This window comes from Cavia porcellus, unplaced genomic scaffold (genome assembly GCF_034190915.1).
Source record: "Cavia porcellus strain 051 isolate PalLab524CR breed Dunkin Hartley unplaced genomic scaffold, mCavPor4.1 scaffold_10, whole genome shotgun sequence".
Classification (NCBI taxonomy): domain Eukaryota; kingdom Metazoa; phylum Chordata; class Mammalia; order Rodentia; family Caviidae; genus Cavia; species Cavia porcellus.
Genome location: NW_026947493.1, coordinates 38212557 through 38234364, shown reverse-complemented (window position 1 = coordinate 38234364; position 21808 = coordinate 38212557). Strand labels below are relative to the sequence as shown.

Here is a 21808-nt window from a genome sequence, read left to right as displayed (position 1 = left end):
CCCAAGGGTGGTGGTGGGGGAGGGGTATTAAGAACACTAGTTATAGGCTGACCTGGATTTTTTCCTCCGATTTCGGGCATTCTTAGCTTCAAAAGACACAGTATTTCCCCTTTACATAGAAAGAATTAATCTTGCCAAATCACAAAGGCAGTTTCAATCTTGAGATAATCAGAATCAAGTCTACTGATAAAAGGCCATCAAGACACCCTCTCCTCCAATCAATTAACAGACAGTATGCAGGAAGAACTAACAGTAAAAACTGTCACTTGTTCTTGCTCTTTTACGAAAGGGCATTTTTTTGGAAAATATCTCTTTCTGGGCATAAGCTAGGACATTGCCTGAGTCTCTTATCATGAGAAATGTTGGTCACCAATGAGATTCTCTAAATACCCCAAGAGGCAAAGGACTCTGTGTTTCTAGAGATTAAGCTAAGGCTCTACAAGGCTATGTATAAGGGATGCCTTCGCCAGGGTTCAACAACTGGCCACTGCACTGTATCTGATACCAGCAGTAGAGTCTGGAGAAGGGACTTTGCTTACCATGACAGTGAAGGGGCTGTTGGGGATATCAACACCACCAAAGCGCACATAGATGATATAGGTCCCTGGCTTGGCGGCCGTGTAGAAAATGTCATAGGTGCCATCCTCATTTTCAATAACATCAGCCTCAGCCTCAGTGCCGTCTGGGGTCAGAATTGTGCAGGTCACTTTCCCCTTCCCAGCAGTCTTGGCGTCCACCACGAAGCCCACTTCTTCACCAGTTTTCACAGTGGGGGCAATGCCAGGGCCTGGAAAAAAGTTCAAGAGATGATAATGGAAGCATTGGACACCGTGGTCCTCCTGGCCTAAGAACAAATCATACTTGTTTGTGCTATGTTACTTTTAATTGCTGCCACAGGGGGATACCCTAAAGATCACATTGGGAGGTGCTGCTCAAGACAGCAGGCCCTCCGTTCCTCAATAAACAAGGGCATCAGTAGGCCTGGGTGCTCCCCAGTACCCACTGGAGGTTGGCCCCCATCTGCCTACATCCAAGGCTATGAGGGGTGAAGGTCTCTGGTCTTCAGTAAACAGACAGATTTTCTCAAGTGCCAGGCACATGTAGAGAAGAAAGGTACCGTTGCTCCTCTCAAATGCTAATCATCTACCAGGGAAGACAGAGGTCATGGCACAGCCTGCATGGCAATGCTGAGGATAGACTTGAGTTACAGAAAATGTAACCAGCTGCTCCCGAGTATCCTGCTGCATGTCTGTTCCAAGGTTCTAAGAATTATAACGCAGGGTTACTGCACTGACAGAGTTCCTGAAAAGGAAAAACTGAAAGGATATCTGTATTACCTCTCCCTAAACAATGATTAGTGTCTATCTGTCTGTCTGTCCATCTCTCTGTCTGTCTGTCCATCTCTCTGTCCATCTCGTGCCTCCTTACGTAGAAGCAATACAAGAATCACAGAATACAGAAAAGTGTGAGCTAAAAGCATATGGGTAAACAAAGAGTGTAAGACACAGCAGAGGTAGGAGGATGGCAAGCTTGTAACTTAGTGAGACCCTGTCTCAAAATCCAAAAACTTCTAAAAGGGCTGGGTATATATCTCAGTACAAAAGTCCTATGTTCCATCACCAGCACTGAAAAAAAATCAAAAAAAGTTTAGGAGCTAGAGCAAGCAGTAACAACGTTTGTTCAGACAATGAGAAGCAGAAGAAGAAAAAACTGGAGTTTGTGGAAGACAAATAACAAAACCAAGGGTGTAGCCCACGGGCACCTCCATGCTGTGAAGATTATTCCACTCATGACTCTCAAATTTTTGCCACAGACCAGACAGAAAGAGCTAAACAGAGCAATCATAAGGACACACCCAGGGTGGGTTCCCTTTTTTAAGAGAAGCAAGCAAATCTGTTTCATTTCAGACATGGGATTCATGCTTTGAGGTCTGTTTAAGCCACACCCCCAAGCTGCAGGAGCTATTCTTAGAAAATGAAAGGCTGTCGGCATGGAATTTTGCTCAGTGGCATAAGCATCTGCCTGGCAAGCCTGAGGTTGTAAGTTCCATTCCCAATACCAAAAAAAAAAAGAGAAACTAAAAGGCTGGTGCCAGTCAACTAGCCCCATCTCAGAAACTGAATGAGCAGTGAGGCTCCATTATCCATGGACAACTCCTGAGGAAAACCTTGGATCCTTGGATCCTTTGATGTGTTTCTCTGATGCTGACCTGAAAATGCTCTTGAAAGAATCTTGAAGAACTGAATCACCTATTCATGAAGGCAGAAATTTGCTTCTTTTCATGGGCATCCTCATTATTGATGCCTCAGTGAATGTGCCCACTTCAGAAGTGATGTCATAGCTACTCTGCACCTGGCACTGTGTTCAGCATTCTTCTTGTCTGACCTTCATTTAATCTTTGCAATAACCCTGTAAAACAGTCTTCCATTTCAGATAAAACTTGAATATGAACCCTCATCACCACCAACCTCCTAAAGATCTTCAATCTAAGTGTGACCAAAGATCAGAAACACTGAGAAACATGCCTGGTTCACGTAGAGAGGACCAGAGCCTGATTTTATGACCCTGACACCACCTGCACTCACCTGTGGCCAGGCACTTGCTGGCATCACCTGTCTGTGTAGCTCGGATGCGATAAGGAGAAAAAGGGATGTCATCTCCCCCATAAGTGACCCCAATCATATAGCGTCCAGTCTTGTCAGGGATATAAGTGACAGCATATGTGCCATCTTTATTGTCGTGGACGGTGGCTCTTTTGGGTTTTCCCTCTTGGTCCTGTGGATCACAGAGAAATGCTACTTACCATCGTGTTGTTAACATGCGGGAGCCATTCATGAAAAATCTTGATATACTTTGTACATTGATTAGCTTCTCTAATAAAAGGAGACAAAAGAGACAGTTTAATACAGTCTAGATTCATTAAGCAGAAGAGTGGGTTGCAGACAATGGTACCAGGATGGTCTGTCAGGGGAACACACTGTCTTAGCTCCTCGTGCACTCAGACAAGGAACATACACAGCGGTGGCTCCTGCACACAAGCCCCACATCCACTCTCCTGTTCACCTTTGCTCACAGGACTCTCTTTCTTAGCTGGGTGAATGCACAGCTTCCTGTGCTAGCATCCTTGCCATCAGGTATAGCCATGAGACTCATCACTAACTTCTACCAAATGAGAGGGCTAGACATCTATGAGCGATTTCTGACTGGGCTGCTTAAGACAGCTGAACTGGATTGGTAGGAGCTTTCTTTTTCCTTTCTGCCTTTTCCCTTCTTCTGGCCTGCCACAGAGTTCCAATGGCCAAAGCGCTAGCCAGAGCCTCACGGTCCATGAGGAGACTTTAAAGACAAAAGCCACACCATAGGACAGAAAAGGAGAGCTGAAGAGCAGCAGGCAGCTTACCTCTGGAATTCTTTACCAAGACAATAACCTTGTGTTTAACCCATCCTCATTTGGGTTTACTACGATAGTCAATCCAACTAGGTCCTAACTAATCCAAGAGGAAATTTTAATCACTTAAAAGTAAAAAGACAAGAGTTGTAAAAGCAAAATACATGACAGTCACCACAAAGTGGCACCTAGAGTTATACCCTCAGACCTCTCAGGGGCATATGCTTATTCTCCCTCATAGATACTAACTCTTTGATGATCTAATACTTGTCAGACACGGGTTATTAAAACCCTTGTACTTATCCCTGGCCAGGAAGTTCGGTTTTGCTAGTAAGTTTGGCTCCAGAAAATAACTTAGTTACCGTGATCTGGACAGCAAGCAGGCCTTCCCCGGCATCTCTGGCATCGATAGCAAACTCCACAGGCAGGCTGGCGGGCACCCCATAGGAACTCAGGCCAGGGCCACTGGCAGTCACTTTGCTAGCATCGTATGTAGGAAGGACCTTGACCTTAAAGGGACTTGACAGACACACCCAGACCCTGGTCAGTAAAATAATATGTTCACCCAGCTCCATCTCACTTGTCAGAGGGACTGGGACCTGAATGCATTACAGAGACATAGTCTGAGGAAGAAGGACTTCTAAACTGGTTTGAGAAACATGGAGTTGAACACATTTAAGCCAATTTGCTAGGCCAAGACAATGGTCACCAAAATGGAAAGAACATGGGAACTTCAGTTTTAATTTTTTTTGGTAGCACGGATCAAACTCACAGCCTCACACTTCCCAGGCAGGCGCTTATATGGCTGAATTAAATCCCCAGCCCCATCAAGTTTCAATATTTTATCTCATCTCATCCTTTAGCTTTACTCTTACTCTATATTTAGTATGCATTATATGGTACCTGATCTACTAGTATAGCAATTTACAAATGTAATTTTAAAATTATGTATTTTTACACAGCTACAGTTATATGTGTCAATCTCCTTATGAAATGTATATATTGGGAATATGGGTAAAACTTTCAATTTAAAGTATAATTTATTTTAAAAAACAACTTTTAGGGGATCCAGAGGTAAAGAATTCATGTACAATTTTTATATAGTAATATGAAAGGGGAAACAAGGCTGCTACCCAGTATCCTTTGAGAATGTTGTTGTCAGGTGAAGTGAGAAACACCTTTGCTTTAATCAGAATTTTCTGATTAAAAAATTTGATGACTGGGAAAGTCATCAAAAGGAAGGTAAGCTAGTATACTGTTTCTCCAAAGACATCTACCTTCTTAATTACAGCTTGCCTTTAAACTAAGGATGGATGAAAGTAGGGAACAACAGAGCCAGAACCACAAACACCAAGCTGAGTGTATGACAACACATGCATGGGTCAGGCAAGTCCTGGGGAATGAATATCTGCTGATAAGTGGACGAGCAGACGAGGAATCACAGCCATACTCGTCAGCCCTGCAGGTGCACGGGCTCAAAGCTGCTTTGGGCCCATCCTTCAGCTGCAAGGCACTTACCTCCGAGGAATCTCTTCATCGGCATATTTAACTGAGACCATGTAAGGGCCCTCCTGAGATGGGGTATAGGTCACTGTGTGTGTGCCATCCCCATTGTCCACGACATTTACGGGCTCCACCAGGCCTGCAGACAGAAAGGATAGATCTGAATGACTCCTGGCTTCTTCACACAAGCCTTGGCTGAATTTGAAACAGGACCATATCCATCGCTAAGAGCTACTGGTTTCCCCTGATGAGTAACATAAAGGCAAGCAGGGATAATCATTGGCTTAAGAAATCACAGGATCCCCAATTCATGGTAGCAGAAATGACCCCCAGATTCTTTTAGCTTTCTATTGGCTACAATACACTCAGTCTGTCCTAGAGTATGATGAGGGAGACTCCCTGGGCTTGCGGCTGGACAGTGCAAGGTAAAGGTGCATGCCACAGACATACTACATCCTTACAAGTTGGTTAAGCATGCTTAAGATGTGACAATTTCACCCCAGAGCTGAGAAAGCGCCAGACAATTCAGAACCCTGAACAGCAAACATTAACCAGTGGGATGGCCAGTCAACACTGTGGCCACCTTTGAGCAAAAACCACTATGTTGACAGTACACTCACATAAAGATGCAAGGCAGGTAAGAGTGAAAAATCTCATACAGTAAGGACCCCTCAGTGTGATGCCTTAGGGGACAGCTACAGACTACATGAAGCAGAGTCAAGGGATGTTCTGGGTTGACAGATTTCAGATGCCAGCTCTGAAATGAGGGTCAAGGAAGGGTCAATGACAAGGCAGGTTAATCAAAGCATTGCATGCTCATTAAGCAAAGAAGATGAGGCAGATACATACCAATTTTAGAGGCAAGAAGCATTCAGGTTATATAATTTAAAGCAGCAGCTAATGGGAAAATGCAAACCTGTCTCCATAAAGTCACCCTTAGGGTCACCTTTAAAGAACACCTTTAAAGAAACGGCTTTTAAGGGGCTGCGCCATGACTGGGAATCCATCTCATCAGTTAAAATTAAAAGGCTGTTACTAGTAAATCCTCCATAATAGAGGTAGATAGCTAAGTAATGTTTCTCCTCCACACACACACACACACACACACACACACACACACACACACATCTTGAGGTTCAGAAATTTCACAGAATCAGATTCCAGCTCTATGATCTCATTTCCCCCAAACCACTTCTGCCCTGAGCTTCAAAGGGCTTAACCTCCCACTGAACCCCATTAAAGAGAAGGTTCCTCTTCAAAGGAGGAAGTCTCTACTGGCCACTTTTAGAAGTCAATAACACATCACACAAGAAAAATCCAGATTATTTAAGAAATTAGACATGCAAAAAAGAAAATGTGTTTGTTTACCAAAAAAGGTAAAAAGGGAATTTGTTTCCAAATGACCTTCCAGCCTTACCAGTGCTCAATTCCAAGCTGCCAATAAAACCCATCCTCCAAGAGACTCACTCCAGGGGACTGGGATATACCTGGCATTCCCAGAGATTCTTCTACATTTTACATGCAGCACCTCCAAGAGAATTACCCACTCTGATCCCCACATCCAGACCGCTACCAGGTACCCCACAAATGTTAAAACAGGTAATAAACTAGTCAGATCTACATTACATATGGCAACCCAAATACTACTTGCTTCAACTAGCTACTTAAAAAATTCAAATTATAAAAAGGAATCTAGGATTATGTTATCAAGGAAAGATATGACAGATTTTTAGAGAAATTACAGGCCTGCCTACTTTTAAGCAGGACCTTCTAATGTTTAGCTAGATGATGGAGCAATAAAATATTTTAAGAAATGTAATTGAAGCTCACAATCATAATCAAAAGCAAAATGCCTAGGCTAGGTCATAGTTGTCCTGCTGGAGTGGTGAATGTGGGTAGGGAGGCAGGATATGTACTCACCTCGTGGGCCCACTACCCTTACTTCCAATGGAGCCAGGCCAGCCTTGCTGCTGTCCACTGTAAAAGACTGCAAGATGCGGGCTCGGACACCAGAGCCCAGGCCAGGGCCAGCAATTTTGACCTTGCTGGGGTCCACGACATCCTTCACAGGAACTCTGAATGGGCTACCTGGAAAAGAGGTCATGGGCCTCTGAGTACAGAGCAATGGAAGTCCTGCCTTGCACACAGTCAGATGGTACCACTGCTCTACGACCCTGATTGCACTGGCTTCAGGCAGCTCCTATCTCACTGTGTGGGTAGCCGTGCAATTTCATCACTTACAAGAGCTGCCACCTACTATGTGCAGGTGTTGTGCCAGATAGTGGACCCACAGTAGCCAGCAGCCCTCAAGGGACTCAGTGCAGGAAGACAAAGGAAGCATGCTGCTCTAATATTCTACGAAAATTTGCTAAGAGTATGCAAGGTGCGGCCCTCAGGAGACAGGGAGCCCAGTCTGTAGAAGACCAGAGGAGGAACATAAAAGCTGACACAGAGGGAACAGCTGTCACCCAGGGGAAGCAGATGGAAAGATGCTTCCTGTAAAGGGACCAGCGTGTACAGATGCCTAGAGGTAAGGGAAAAGACAGAATCTTACGGAGAAAACTGCATTGGGGAGGAAACTGGAGAAGAGCAGGGAGGACAGGGCAGGGCAGGCTTTGCAGCCTATATCCAACCTTCTGTCCCACAAATGATCCCTAAGTGTCTCCTCGACTCTATCCCCTCAAATGCAGGCAGTACCTCCTGCCCCCATACGGCCATCTTGGTTCTTTAGTCATCACTTGAAACCTTGCTTCTTGTGAGAGTAAGCTATGGTTTTACAGCATAGCTGACCTCATGGGAGACACAGAGGGCCTCTCATTTGTAAAAGCTGATGACATATGGAGAACGCAAGGTCAGTATTTGTGAGAAAAGTGTTAAACAAAGAAACAAAGGCTGTGCCAGAACCCTCAGAAACAGAAGCCCCAGTATGCCCAACACCAGGCTTTAGGTTGCGAAGTCACTGCCAAGGATCTCCATACACAAAGAACTGAGACCCTTGCTTTCTAAAAACAGCTGTTTTTATAACATCAACTGATGCTGACCAAGATGAGCACAGCCCATCACACTGGGGTTTACGGAAACAAAAACAAACTTTATTTTACACAAGGACAGTTGAAGACTTCAATGTCAATGGGCGATGATCACAGACTACTTCTGAGCCCAATCTTTATACTGACACCACTATTGAAAGTTGTCTGGACTCAACATGAGAGCAGCCACAAAGCAACACATAAAGCTCTGATAAATTTAGGTCCAAGATAGCAGGTGCCAAGCATTATCTCCAGGCAGATATCACCAACTAGTCACAGCACCCTTTTTTCCTGACATGCTCTGAATCCCACTCAATCCAATGGCCTAGGCACCTTTACCACCAGACTATAGCTGGCCACCGTAGGAAACAATAAGCCATGACAGGTACGACAGGAGATAGTTTTAAATAATACCACGAGAGGTATGTTTGAGGTCAAGAAACTGGCTCATTTTTAACTACCTAGAGTCCCTAATAAAACAAATTAGAAGCTAGCAGGTCACTGAATGTTTCAGTATCTCATGAGTTAACTAAGTAGCCTGACACAAAAACAATAACCAACACCTTTCTATAAATACCTCTGCCTGGGACAGCTGTAGCATTACCCTGACTTACTGGGGGGAATTTCCAAGAGAAGCTGCATTCAGTTCTGGAAGGAAACAGAGTCTGAAACAAAGAGACACCATCTACATGTGAAGCAAAACTGCAAATGAGTCTTTATCTATTATGGTACTCAAAAATATCCCTTTGAGTTTCACTCACAGGTTGGCCAGCAAAGGCCCAAACTCTCATTCCTTCTGCAGGGGAATTCCAAAGCTGATGGAATCCAGCATTTTCACAAGAGTCAAAACATCCCTCCTGTTGCCTATATGGTTGGAGCACCGCAGCATCTCTCCTGACAACAGCTTTCTGCCCAGCCTTGACACTTGACTCTCTCCCATTCCAGCACAATGGTATAGTAAACCTCCAAAACAGGCTCTGTTCTGTCACCTGGCTCTGGTTCCACAAGTATGAGTTATAAAATGCTAGGCATTTAGTAACATAAATGCTAGACAGCAAGCTTCTTGGAGGCAGGAGCTTTGTCAGGGTGGCCCTTGGGTGAAATCTCCTAGACTGGTAATTATAGTAATTTTAAAAACCTGTATTGAATAAGCTGCATGTATTACATTTTATGAGAAAGTTGTCACTGTGAGTAGAATTATTTGGAACTGAAAGTCAATGCTTTCTGATCAGTTTGAGAGAAAGATGGTGACCATGAACATGTGTGCACATTTTCATGTGACAAAAGGAAAGAAAACAGAATCAGGAAAGCTGTGTGATCAATAGCTTCCTGACAGTCAACCCAGAAACCCAACCAAGAGCCTCTCAGCCTGTCCCTTCCTCTCTCAGCATTGCCTTTGTTTATAGGGGGAAGAGCTCCGTGAGTAAATGAGGTGCTTCCCACTCCTGGGACTGGGGGGACGTTGCGGGGGTGACCATCACCACAGAAATAGCCCCCAAATCCCTGGACCAGGACCAGCCTGCACACAACAGCACACACCTACAAGCCTATCCTTTGCCCTTGCTCACACAGTGGTGTGTGTGTGAGAGTGTGATCATTCTATTAAGCAGATATGACTAGAACCTGTGATGATTCTTCTCCCTGAAACAAAAGTGGAGATGCTTCACTACTTAAGTCATACTTTTCTCTTTTATCATGAGTATATGTTTACAATACATTCATCTTGGGGAACTGGCATCTGAATCATGTCTACTTCCCTTCCTCTCTCTGCTTTTCAACATCTCCCATTCCCAGATCCCCTTCTTATCTCCACAAAGACCATCTCCCTGTGTCCTATCATCTATCTTTTATTTTGCTCTTTAAATTATATTTACATTTAGGATTTCTCTTAAAACATGTATTCTTTTTTTTAATGGTTTCAGTCCTTAAAGCAATAGTTTTCAATCAGGGGTGGTTTAGTGACCAAAGACATACAGCAATATCCAGAGATATTTTTGGCTGTCATAAACAAGGATTGAGCAAGCCAGGCATGGTGGTGCACACCTACAATCCCAGTACTCAGGAGGCCTGCTGCAAATTGGAGGCCAGCCTGAGCCACACAGTGAGACCCTGCCTCAAAAAAACAAATAAATAAATAAACAAACAAACATGGATAGAAGGAATTTACTACAAGCATCTGAGGGACAAGACCAGAAGATGATGACACTAATACTTCACAATGTACAGGACAGCCTTCCGTAACTAAAAATTGTTTTGCCCCAAATGTCAACAGTACAGGGCTGAGGAAGTTTATTTAATGTAAGTATATGGCACATCATTAAATAGAAATAAATAAGAATTTCTCTGTCAATGGGAAAAGAAAACAGGATACATATGTAAGGTAATTATGAACTAAGCACAAAGTAAGGTGGAGTTTTCAACTTTGTAAAGAACTATGCTTCCTTTTGATCAGGGACAAGGTCCCCCAACATGCGAACTATCGTTTCATTTTACTAATTCTACTGGGATTCTACATCCTTGGAGATAGAAGTGTAGGGGAATTTCTCCTCTTGAAGCTGTTACAAATATCTGAAAGATAAGCAAAACCAAATCTGTTTTCATGTAAAATCGGTTATTTTCTCGACTATCCAGGAGACACTTACCAGGGATGTGGACTCCTCCATATGTGATATTAACATCATAATCCCCTGGAGCAAAGGGAATGTACTCAGCGCTGCAGCTGCCATTTTTGTTGTCTCTGCAGTTTATCTTCGACTCTGATGGTCCCTCAACAGTTATACCAAGGCCGCCAATTCCTGCTCCTCTGGAAAGGGTTAGGGGGAAAGTGAAATACACACAGTCCATGCTGTTCCACCTATTGTCTGACTCAACATGACACCACCTCTCACAAAGGGAATTTCTCAGTAGTCTAATATAAATCAGGATTGACCCCTCCTTCCTAACACTTGTCTCTTATTTGTTGCTTATCTAATTGCACTAAGACTGCAAATATAATGCCCTGTTGTCTCTTCCCAGCCCTGCCTTCAGGACCAAACCCAGGGCCTCATGTATGCCAAGCAATCACACTACTTACTACTGAGCCACATATAGTCTGCTTTGTAGTCAAGGGAGTATTTACAGAATTTCATGTACATATGAGATTGGTAATGTATTTCTGCATTTTTGAATTAAAGAGCTTCCATCTAGTCTTAGTTTGCTCATCAGTTTTATGACTATTATCAAGTGCTTTATGGTAGGTTTGTAAGTACATTTGGTTTCTCTGTAACTTTTTTTTTTTTTTTTTTTTTTTTTGGTCTTTTTGAGACAGGGTCTTTCTATGCAGTTCAGGCTGGCCTTGAGCTCACTTTGTAGCCCAAGCTGGTCTCGAACTCGCAACGATCCTCCTGCCTCAGCCTCCTGAGTGCTGGGATTACAGACATGAGCCACCACGCCTTTAATTTTTAAGAAGAAAATGTCTAAGTATCATAAAAACATTCCTCACCAAAGTAGGGACACCATGGCAGTTAAATTACCTAAAGTTACTCAACACACTGAACCAGGGCCTGCCTACCTGGTAACCACGGTGAAGAGATTGGGTTTATTGGTAAAGGCTTCATTTAATCCAGGACCTTGAGCATGGACCCGAGATGGCTGGCAGCCTTCAGTTACAGCCACTTTGAAGGGACTATTGGGAATGGGCACATCATCATATGTCACCTCTACAACATGGACACCTGTAACAACACACAGAAACATCTGTTTGTGGGCAATGATACTTTAGTTCACGGTTTTATCTAGAATCAAGTGTGTGCTGTTCTTTGTCATCAGAAAAAAGTAGATTTTTTTAAAAAATCAATATGGTTAGTACTTTATTTTTAGGGGTATTGGGGGGGTACTGAGAATTGAGCTAACAACCTTGTGCTTCCCAAGCAGGTGCTTATGCTGCTCACCTATATCTCTGGCCACAATTCAATTTTTTAAAAATACAGTCTTTTAATATTTTCTGTTCACCTGGAAGTCACATACCTGCCCCAGCTCACCTAGAACAAGCATCACTATGTTTACAGTCAAGTCAGTCGTCTGAAGCACACTATCCTGACCTGTGAAAATGCCATCCCATCATTAACCAATATACCACAGGAAATTCATTAAACAAAAAAGATACCCACCCACAAATGAGCTGAAAACATGTTATTCTATCTCTCTGACAGGCTGAAGCAAGAGGTTAGCAAGTTTGAGTCCAGCCTGGATAACCTGGAAACTTAATAAGATTCTGTCCCAAAATAAAAAGTAAAAAAAGGGTTGAGGATATAGCTCAGTGTGAAAGTTTCAATTCAAAGAAACAAAGTAAGTTTTATTTTTTGGTACTGGGAATCAAACTCAGGACCATGTGCTTGCCAGGCAGGCGCTTACATCGCTGAGCTATATCCTCAGCCCTGAAGAAACTAAATAAAAGTGTACCAGAATATAGGGATCGCTCAGATAGCACAAAAAGATGAGACTGTAATTTTTTTATTTATCAAAAATTTTTATAATTTATAATAGCAAAGAAAGAAATTAATATACAACAAAAATTGCACAAATGAACAACATGCCACAATCTGACTTCCTAACCTTCATCTGTTACACAAAGCCAACAGGCCAAGCACTGGGCCTTCTGCTCTGCTGCAGAAGGAGTTGTCACAATGCCCTGTCACTTTGCTTATGCGTCTACTGAGACAGACCCAGCACACTGGTCACAGTCAGCATAAGCCACTGGGAGGAAAGAGCCAAGCGAAGCTCTGAACAAGTGTCACAGCCAAAGAGAAGATTACTCACCTTTCTCAAAGGGTGTGTACTCCACCTGGTAGGTCCCATCAGCATTGTCCATGATGAAGCACTCTGTGGAGGCTCCTGAGGGGTTGGCAATGTGGGCCTTGATGTGGTCACCCCCCACCTGGGTCAGGGGCCTCGAATCAACCATGAAATCAGTGGTGGCTTCCCGAAATACATCTACAGAGCAAGCACATGGATAAAAACATCACCAATACCTTGGACAAAGAAGCAAACTTGAAAACTGAGGTTCTGGAACACATTAAGTCTAATTTCAGTGATAGCACACAACTGGTTTCTCTGAGTTTCAAAATCAGGAACAAGGGCTGGGGATTTATCTCAGTGGTGTAAGCGCCTGCCTGGCAAGCACAAGGTCATGAGTTCAATCCCCAGTACCAGGAAAAAAAAAAAAAATCAGGAACATTAGTTTTGTTATTTTTATATCAAAAATGTCCATCAGAGGCTTATGTGTTCAGAGATAACGCTCTTGGAAGGTAACTAGATCACTAGAGGATCTAGTAATCCTCATCAATGGATTGGTTCACGATGAGCTCATAACTGAACATGCTGTGTGAGAAGGTAGAGCCTGTCTGGAGGAGGCAGAAACATAGCTTCAAAGATTTGTATTTCTTCTCTTTCTTCTCTTCTTTCTCTCCTGCTCTTTTCGCTTCCTGACTACCATAACCTATGCAGCTCTCCTCAGACATGCCATTTCTGTCTTATGATCAGCCAGCCATAGACTGTGACTACTTGTAGCCAGGAGCCAATATAAACTATTCCTCCTTTGTACTGTAGAAACAGAAGCACAAGGCCCTCTCCCCATTCTGAGGTAGTCTGGGCCAAATACCAAAACCACCTCTTCTCTTCTAGTATAGTGTTGGCTTCTGATTGACAACCTGTTCTAGAGCAGCCACAATTACTCACACAATGGGGATTCAAGTTAAAGTGTGACAGTCCTGCTCCATAGCACATATAGTGTTAGCCAGCACCACATTTTAAACTTTTTTGAGTGAAGTGTCAATAATAAAATATGTTGCTTCCATATTAAAGAAAAAAATCAAGATTTCTGGCTTTCCCACACAAACTAGAAAAACTGCTGACAATACTGGGCACCATTTCCAGTAGAGAAACAGAAACAGAGCTGGGTGATTGAGCTGCCACTGGAAAGGCAATGTGCCACTTCCACCTTAGGTCCTGATTCCATGAGGAAGGGAAATACATTCTTATACCCTCTCCCAGTCCCCTTACATGGCTGTGTTTACAGGCTCTGCTCTGTGAGTCTCTGGTGGCCCTGAAATCCCAGCTTGCCCCACTCCCTTTCTGAGTAAGACCTACCTTTTCCTTCTATGCCTGGCCCAAAGACTTTGACCCCGCTGGTGTCCACAGCAGGCTCCACCTTGACCCGGGCAGGGAAGTGTGGCACAAGCTCACCACCATATTTCATAGTCAGCGTGTACATGCCAGCTGTCAGCGGCATGTAGGTCACTGCATAGGTGCCATCTTTATTGTTCTGAATGGAAACTTCAGCTTTTGCTCCTGAGTCCGAGATGGCTTCTAGGCCCAGAGTCCCAGGACCTGCTTCCGAACAATCAACACTAAGGAACCCAGCTTCACCCACTTTGCCATGCTCCAGGCCAGGTCCTGATGCCACAACCTTGGTTGGGTCAAATGGCATTTCAATGTCGGCTTTGAATGGTGATCCAGGTATATGGACTTCTTCGAAGAGAATGTTCACAAAGTACTCCCCAGGTTTTGTGGGAAGGTAAGAGACAGAGCAGGTCCCATCACCATTGTCAGAGCATTCGATTTTGGCCTCGCAGGGACCCTCCACAGTTAGGCCCAGACCTCCCGTTCCGGCTCCTTTGGTGTCAATGGTGAACTCGGCTGGCTTGCCCACAAGGCCACCTTCAAGGCCAGGCCCGTGTGCTTTTACCTATTTCAACCGAAAATAGAAGTCAAATTCTGTCCAAAGCTGGGTGCTGCTCCTCAGCCAGCCCTCCTGTCCACACCCACCACTGTAACTTCCACTGAAGTGCACCTCAGCTAAGTGGCTCTTCCTCCGGAGCCTGTTTTTCTTACACATGCACCTCACTGAGCGGCACACACATGCACTCAATGCTACAAGTGGCAAATAACTCAAGAGCCCTCAACTGAAAGCTACAGGTTGGAGGCATGGCTGTTGGCACAGGGGCAGGAGTACGTGGGGATGGCAGCTCTCCCCAATCCTGGCTCTTCTGAACCACAGCACTAGACCTGAGACCTAATAACACATCCAAACACAGAAGGGCTTTCATGAATTTCAATGCAGCTCTGGCTGCTGTGCCTCACCCTATAAATTCTGTGTAGTCAAAGTTAAGCTGTTTTTAAAAAAGAAGAGATGAAGCATTCATCCGAGTCCACAAATGAGACAACTTTGTAGATTCAAGCCACTCACACATCACTGGAAATACCTTGGAGTCAAGAATAATAGAAGAGATAATAATGATGGATACACCTATTGTTTTAGGTTCTCTAGGGCAAATTCAATCAGACTCACATTTACCTCATCCTGATAAGCTGACTTTAAAGCAAGTCCCATTATTGCATGAATAAATGAAGGAAAAGGACTCAGGGACAGGGAATCCCTCACCAAAATCTCACAGCCAGTGAAAGGAGGAATAGGCGTGTCCCACCAGTCCAGCAGACACCTCCCACTGACAACCGTTGAGAACTAATATTCATCACAAGTTATTTTCCAAAGGTCTTTGCCAGGCAGGACCATGGGACTGTGGGGTCTTATTTGATGACAATGAGACAAGTTCTGGAACAAAAACAAAAGCTGACCTTGCTGGGATCCGGGGGCAGTGAGGCTTCCACTGTGTAGGGGCTCCCAGGCACAGGGTGTCCATCATAAGTCACATCCACAGCGTACAGCCCCTCTTCCCGAGGGATAAACTTGGCTGAGCTGCCCTCACGGCCTGCCATGGGTGATACCAGGCACGGCACGACCTTCCGAGAGGGGCTCAGGATTGTCACGTCCAGCTTCCCTTGGCCTCCTGCCCCCCGGCTGTCAATGGAGAATTCTTGATCCTTCCCCACCTCGACTCCTGGGAAAGGGAACAAGCTAGAGTGAGGAGCCATCCCTTGTCAGCAAGAATCAACAAAGGAGTTATCTGGACGTGGAATTTTATCCCCACCCGCACAACAAACAATAACTGATACACAGGACCAAAGGCAAGATTAAGAATAATCAGCACTTCAGCCATAATAACAATCAGCACAGAAACAATAATAAATAGAGATAATAGTTATCATTTACTAAATTTATTTTATACACAAGCACAAATATACCTCTTTGATTTTTCAGTACAATTTACTTATTATTAATTCATTTATAATTTATTTATTGTTTATAAACAGCAGTAGATGGGGAAATGGGTTCACAGAGGTTAATGTGTCAAAAGTAAGAAGACATACCCAGCAGGCCACAATGTTAAGACTCAAACCTAATTTATCTAACTCCATGACATGCTTTTCTGGACAGAAAGTTTTATCTGATACTGTTCTCTTTACTTTTTTTTTTTTATGTTAACCTCATACTGAAACAGACATACAGGTACATGTGTTATCTACTAATTCTTGGCAGAAAATTCAGTTCTTTAGCCAACCAGCAGACCAAAGCCAGGGGTTGGTAAAGGCAGGGGCTAGGAAGCAAGTCCTAAGAATGGACTTAGATGGTTTTTGAAAGATATCTGCAAAGCAAAACTGTAGGAAACAATGTTACACTTGATGAAAACAAGGAAAGAACTTCAACCAAAACAAAAGCACACAACCCAGGAATCTTGACTTGGGGGCATGTGGGGTCTGCCAAAAGGAACACTGAGGGACCACAAGCCAGGGGTCCCCAAGGGAAAGAAGCTTTTCCTAATTGGCATCCTGTTTTCTCTGTTCAGAAGTCAAATCTCTCAGAGAATTGGGGGAGAAGTGGCAAGGAGATATGTGACACTTGAGCAGTGACCACTCATATGCTCAGAGTTGCCTGGCTCTGGCCACAAAAGCCAACACCCTAAGCTCTCACTCTGCAGACTCTGACAGCTAGCTTGTTCACAAGTGGTACTTTGGGTCATAGGTCAATAAAAGTTCTCACCAAGGGCTCTACTGAGACCCCAGAGGAACCATGACAGAGTGCACAGGAGAACTGCCATGCATTTGCCTAGCTGGATTGGTGGCCCTGTGACAGGTACATGTGCACCACTGAGGTACATCCAGTCCTCCCAACAAGGGGAGGACCTAGGTGTGAGTGATTTTCAAAGCACATGGCTGACTTCAAAAGGCAGACTGATGGGTGGGTACAGCAGGATAATTTAAGATTAATGCTGCTGAATGTTTTCTACTCGGCACACCTGTATGTATAGATGCAGAGAGGAAACATGGAGGGGGAAGTGAAATGATAATTTTGGTCAACCCTAGGAAGGGGGAGAAGTGGAGGGTAACAGAATTAACTCAACTGTAGTTTTTTAAAATGATAAATGGATGTATGTATTTCTTACTTATATAAAAAATAATTTTATGGGCATCGTGGCACATCTGAAGCTGAGTGTTAAGGGTATCAGTATTCATATGACACTACTCTTTGCTTTTGTATATTAGAAATGCTCCACAATACAAATAATTTTGAAGCCAGGCATGGTGGTTCATGCCTATAATCCCAGTACTTGAGGGGCTGAGGCAGGATGATGGTTGCGAGTTCGAGACCAGCCTGGGCTACAGAGTGAGCTCAAGGCTGCCCAAACTGCATAGAGACATTCTGTCTCAAAAAGACAAAAAAGACAAAAAAAAAAAAAAAATTTTTTTTTTTTTTTTGAGCTGGGCATGGTGGTGCATACCTGTAATCCCAGCATTCAGGAGGCTGAGGCAGGAGGATTGCTATGAATTCAAACTGAACTATGTGGTGAGACCCTGTCTCAAAAAATCCCTGAAAATTGGGGCTGGGGATTTAGCTCAGCGACATAAGCGCCTGCCTTGCAAGCAGGCAGTCGTGAGTTCGATCCCTGGTACCGATAAAAACGAAAAAGACAAAAAAAAAAAAAAAAACCCTGAAAACTTACAAAATGATATGAGTGGATAAGATTCTTAACAAGCTAAAGGAACACTGGGATAGGGGCAGAGGGCAGAGAGGGAGGTACACTGTGGTTGTGATTTCTGAGTGCCAGGGACTTGACTTTTCTGCCTCATTGTCAACTTAGATGTGATTCAAATGGCCAGGAGAGTTGGCACAGTGAGAAACTCATCCAAAAGAATATGCCCCAGCTTTTCAGCTTAAGGGAAACTTCCCACAGCAATACTAGCACTTATCCAGGGGTGACTACACGCCAGCCCCTAAATTACTAGCTCATTAATTTTCACAATACTCCCATGTGTGTTTTTTACCACCCTGCCCTGACCCCTCAACAAATTAAAAACCGAGTCTTGGTGAGGCTAAGTGGCAGATGGGTCACAGGATTATTTCATAACACGGCCTTTCTTCAAACCCATGTCTGCCTAACTGAAATCTTGTTAAGACAGATTTGCTTCCTGAAAATCCCATCTTTTGAAGGAATACTAAGAGCAGCATGTTTGCTGGTCCTGGATGGCCCACCTCCTTTCCATCACACACTTACTGTTTTCCAGCCCGTTGATTTTTATCTTGCTCAGATCCAGTGGAGCAGCAACACCCACAGTGAAAGGGCTTTTAGGGATAGGATCGCCACCGTAAGTCACCAGAACCTGCATATTGCCCTGGAACAAGAGAAATGAAAGAGTACACTCTTGGCTGCCGGCACACTAATGTGGCATTTAAACCCACCCTCTAGACCCTTCATTCCTCCTGGAGATGGTGGATTTAGAAAGCACTGACACATTTCTTTATGCTTTTGACCACTGTCCAAATCAAGTAAGAGCAGCTAATAACCATACAGACAACTTAATGAGGGTCCCTATGGCAAGTACTGTGCTATGGGCTTTTAGGTATTTCCTCAAAACAGACCTCAGGCAAATTTCCTACTGTTCTCGCACTTTTCTAAGATAGGAAGAGATGGCTCAGCAAGCTTAAAGGAACTGGTCCCCATCACAGACCTGGGAAATGTGAGCACTTCCTTACCTATGTTCTGGTTGCTCAGCCACACCACCACCCCTCGATACACACAGCCAACCACAGCCACTGGCCCTCAGGCCACTAAACAAACAGAACCAGTTTTTCCACATCCTGCCCAACAGTATCAGGCCAACAGGATGCAAAAGGTATTTGCAGTAGTTCAACAGAAGTAGAGCCATTCTTTCTTCTTTCCTTCTGCAGTATCTCACTGTTGTTTCCACTGAAGAAAAGAAAAGCTCCAGGTGCAGAGGCATACTGTGTTGTGGGATCAGGGCTCCCTTTGCTGGTGGCCCTGGGGGCTCAGGAGGGAACCACAGCTATGCACACCACTGCAGTTTTCCCACAGGTTCTGGGCTGGATTCTTCTCTCCACAGTCTACCAAGTCCCCTTCCTCCAAGGCAAGACTTATGAAAACCACTGCCACTCAAAAGATCAAGGTCCCCTCACCTCACTTGTCCAGGTATAATTAATTAATTATTGTAAGAGGATAATATATTCATTGAGAGAAAGAAAGCTTCTGTCTGTGAGAGACAGGAGGTGTCTGGATGGGTTGCCCTGTCCAGGCACAATTTAAGGGACATGGAGGGAGAGCTGATCCCCTACCCCACACAGCACGCTTACTGACATTCAGGCCCTGCTGAAAGCCCCTGCTGATAAAGAAGTATTGAATGGATGTGGCTTTTGGCATATGTCTCCCCCCCCCTCACATTCCTTTTGTAATCAAGAAGAGGGGAAGCCAAAAAAAAGTGGCTGGCATCAGTGAAGAGGAAAGGATTGATTTACCAGAATTTTTACCACTACATACAAAACCAATAGTATACAGCATTTCGTGGTAAAATGTGCACAGATCAAACTCAACAGAGCTGAGAGCCAGCCAAGAGACAGGAAAGGTCTCCTTGTACTGTTTAATGAAAGACTGATTTGTGAGTTCACCCACCTGGGCATTCCCAGCAAGCCAACTCCTCAATTTGCCCCAATGCCCTAACTCTTTCAGAGCTAGCCTGGAGGCTAAATAGGAGTCCTGGAAATACCTTCTCCCCAGCCCCCAGAAATTTTCTGGCCATTTCTTGAAGTGCTAAGGAAAGAAGGAAAAATCCTCTTCCAGCTAAGCCTTCTATCCCATAAAAGAAAGTATGTTCTCATTACCTGTTACAAAATCAACAAAAAACTCAGGAAATTAACTGTATCTTAAATAACCTAACATGGGGGAAGAAAAAAAACCTCAGAGATTTAACGCCCCCATTGCCTATAGCATTTCCAGTCCACACCCCAAGCCCAGATAAGCAATGGATAGGCTGTGCTTTCTCTCTGCAGGTCTCTACAGGGCTGTGAGGAGAAGGCCACCTGCACCATCTCGCCACAAGGTAACTGGCTTCAGGACAGTTTTACTCTACATGCTTCTGAGACCTGACCCTTATTCAGCAAAACACAGGCACACATGGACCTAACAGAAGAGCCACCACCAGTGCCCTGTCCCCCAGACCCTCTGTGAGCAGCCCAGGCCACCATACAAAGAACATTTCTAGGCAGAGACTGCGGTTCTATGAGGTTCTCTGAGCTCCCGCAGTTTCCTGAGGGTGCCATGGTAACACGAGGATTACCTGATTCCTAATGGTTCCTACCACACACAGCTGCTGCAACCAGCTTTGTCTCAAACTTTCTCAAAAGAGGGTCTTGGGCTGAGAACTTTAAGCCACTTGAGGCCACAGATAGTCAAAGGCAAAGTCCTCAGGAAAATCATTGCCTTTCTATAAAATCAGTCTCTGTCTGACCTCTGGAAGGTCCTTAAGCTCCAACTCAACATGTCCACTCATCTACAGCAAAAAGAGCTCTGAGCACTGTGTGTGACCAGCCACACATCACTCATCCACTTCAGGCAGGGAAGCTCTTGCCAGCTATCGCTCCAGGCCCCACCAGGACCCATCAGCAGCTTGGCTGGGTTCAAGGAACAAAAGCCAACAATCAGGGGCTGGGGAATGACACAGCATTCTGTGGGGAGGCATCCACCCCATGTAGTACGTGCCCACATATAACACCAAACTGCTGTTTCTGGAGAGTTCTAGCCCATTGTTCCCTAAAACCACCACAGGCATCAGTCCTCAATGAAGGCCACTTCCTGCCATGCTGGAGATGACACTCCAACAGACCCAAACCTCTGTATCATACCCAAGAACACAACTTAACTGCTATATTTCCCTTTACCTGATCTTAAGCTTTCAGCTGCTCCTCAGAAAAAGGGTTCAAAGGAGAAGGGAGACATGCCAACCTTATGGTGTTCCCAGACCACTCTGGTTGTAAGCAAGGCTCTACATGGGTTAATCACTAATTTACACACTAACACATTCAGGGCACTGATGGTGCCAGGGCTGTTATTTGGGGCCAAGGGTGGGAATATGCTCGTAGGACATGACATCCTATTGTTAGGAAACTAACACTCCAAGAGGACAAGAGCTGCCTGTTTTCCCTGACATAAAGAAATGTGAAGAACAGCAAATAACCCTGCTATATATGACAAATGAAAATCCAAGAAGCACTGTGAAACTCACACAAAAGGCAATAATTGACCCAGAGATGTCACCCAGCTCTTTATATACATCTGCATTTGAACAAACAGACCCCCCAAGAGGTAGGCTCCTGCTCATGTTGCATACCTGCTACCATCAAAAAACCTGATGCATTGGACCATGGAGTAACCCAAGTAACAGGTTCCCCTATCCTTTCAGGGGGAAATCCTGCCCCAAACTTACCAACAGCTCAGCAAAACACAAAAAGGTGTACAGATAGAGGATAAAGCAAAACCATGGTCAGTGTGCATGAGAGTAGCTTTCTGGTACCTTCTCCCAAGGAACATGGAGAATGGGCAGAAAGATACTGTAATGTTGAGGCCCCACCAGCCCTCAGAGTCATCAGCAAAAGAATAATTACCTACTTACCACTGAGCAGGCTGCTGAGAAAAGGACAGTCTAGCAACAGAAGTATTCATTT

The 21808-nt window shown here is 44.4% G+C and overlaps 1 protein-coding gene across 6 annotated transcripts in view; it reads right to left on the bottom strand.

Annotated features, from left to right (window-relative positions):
* The window catches only part of Flnb (filamin B), a 148140-nt gene that overhangs the window by 28907 nt on the left and 97425 nt on the right, over nt 1–21808 (bottom strand). For 5 of the 6 annotated variants that reach the window (XM_003480081.5, XM_013143874.3, XM_063257339.1 and 2 more), the window contains exons 19-29: nt 18351–18468; nt 15535–15797; nt 14047–14644; nt 12718–12891; nt 11471–11633; nt 10563–10723; nt 6812–6979; nt 4907–5030; nt 3751–3907; nt 2586–2775; nt 540–787 (exon numbers count right to left, since the gene is read on the bottom strand). In XM_003480081.5, coding sequence (XP_003480129.1) covers nt 540–787; nt 2586–2775; nt 3751–3907; nt 4907–5030; nt 6812–6979; nt 10563–10723; nt 11471–11633; nt 12718–12891; nt 14047–14644; nt 15535–15797; nt 18351–18468 — 2364 coding nt within the window. Of the gene's footprint in view, nt 1–539; nt 788–2585; nt 2776–3750; nt 3908–4906; nt 5031–5807; nt 5907–6811; nt 6980–10562; nt 10724–11470; nt 11634–12717; nt 12892–14046; nt 14645–15534; nt 15798–18350; nt 18469–21808 lie in introns of all 6 variants that reach the window. The other variant, XM_063257340.1, reaches the window with a different exon arrangement.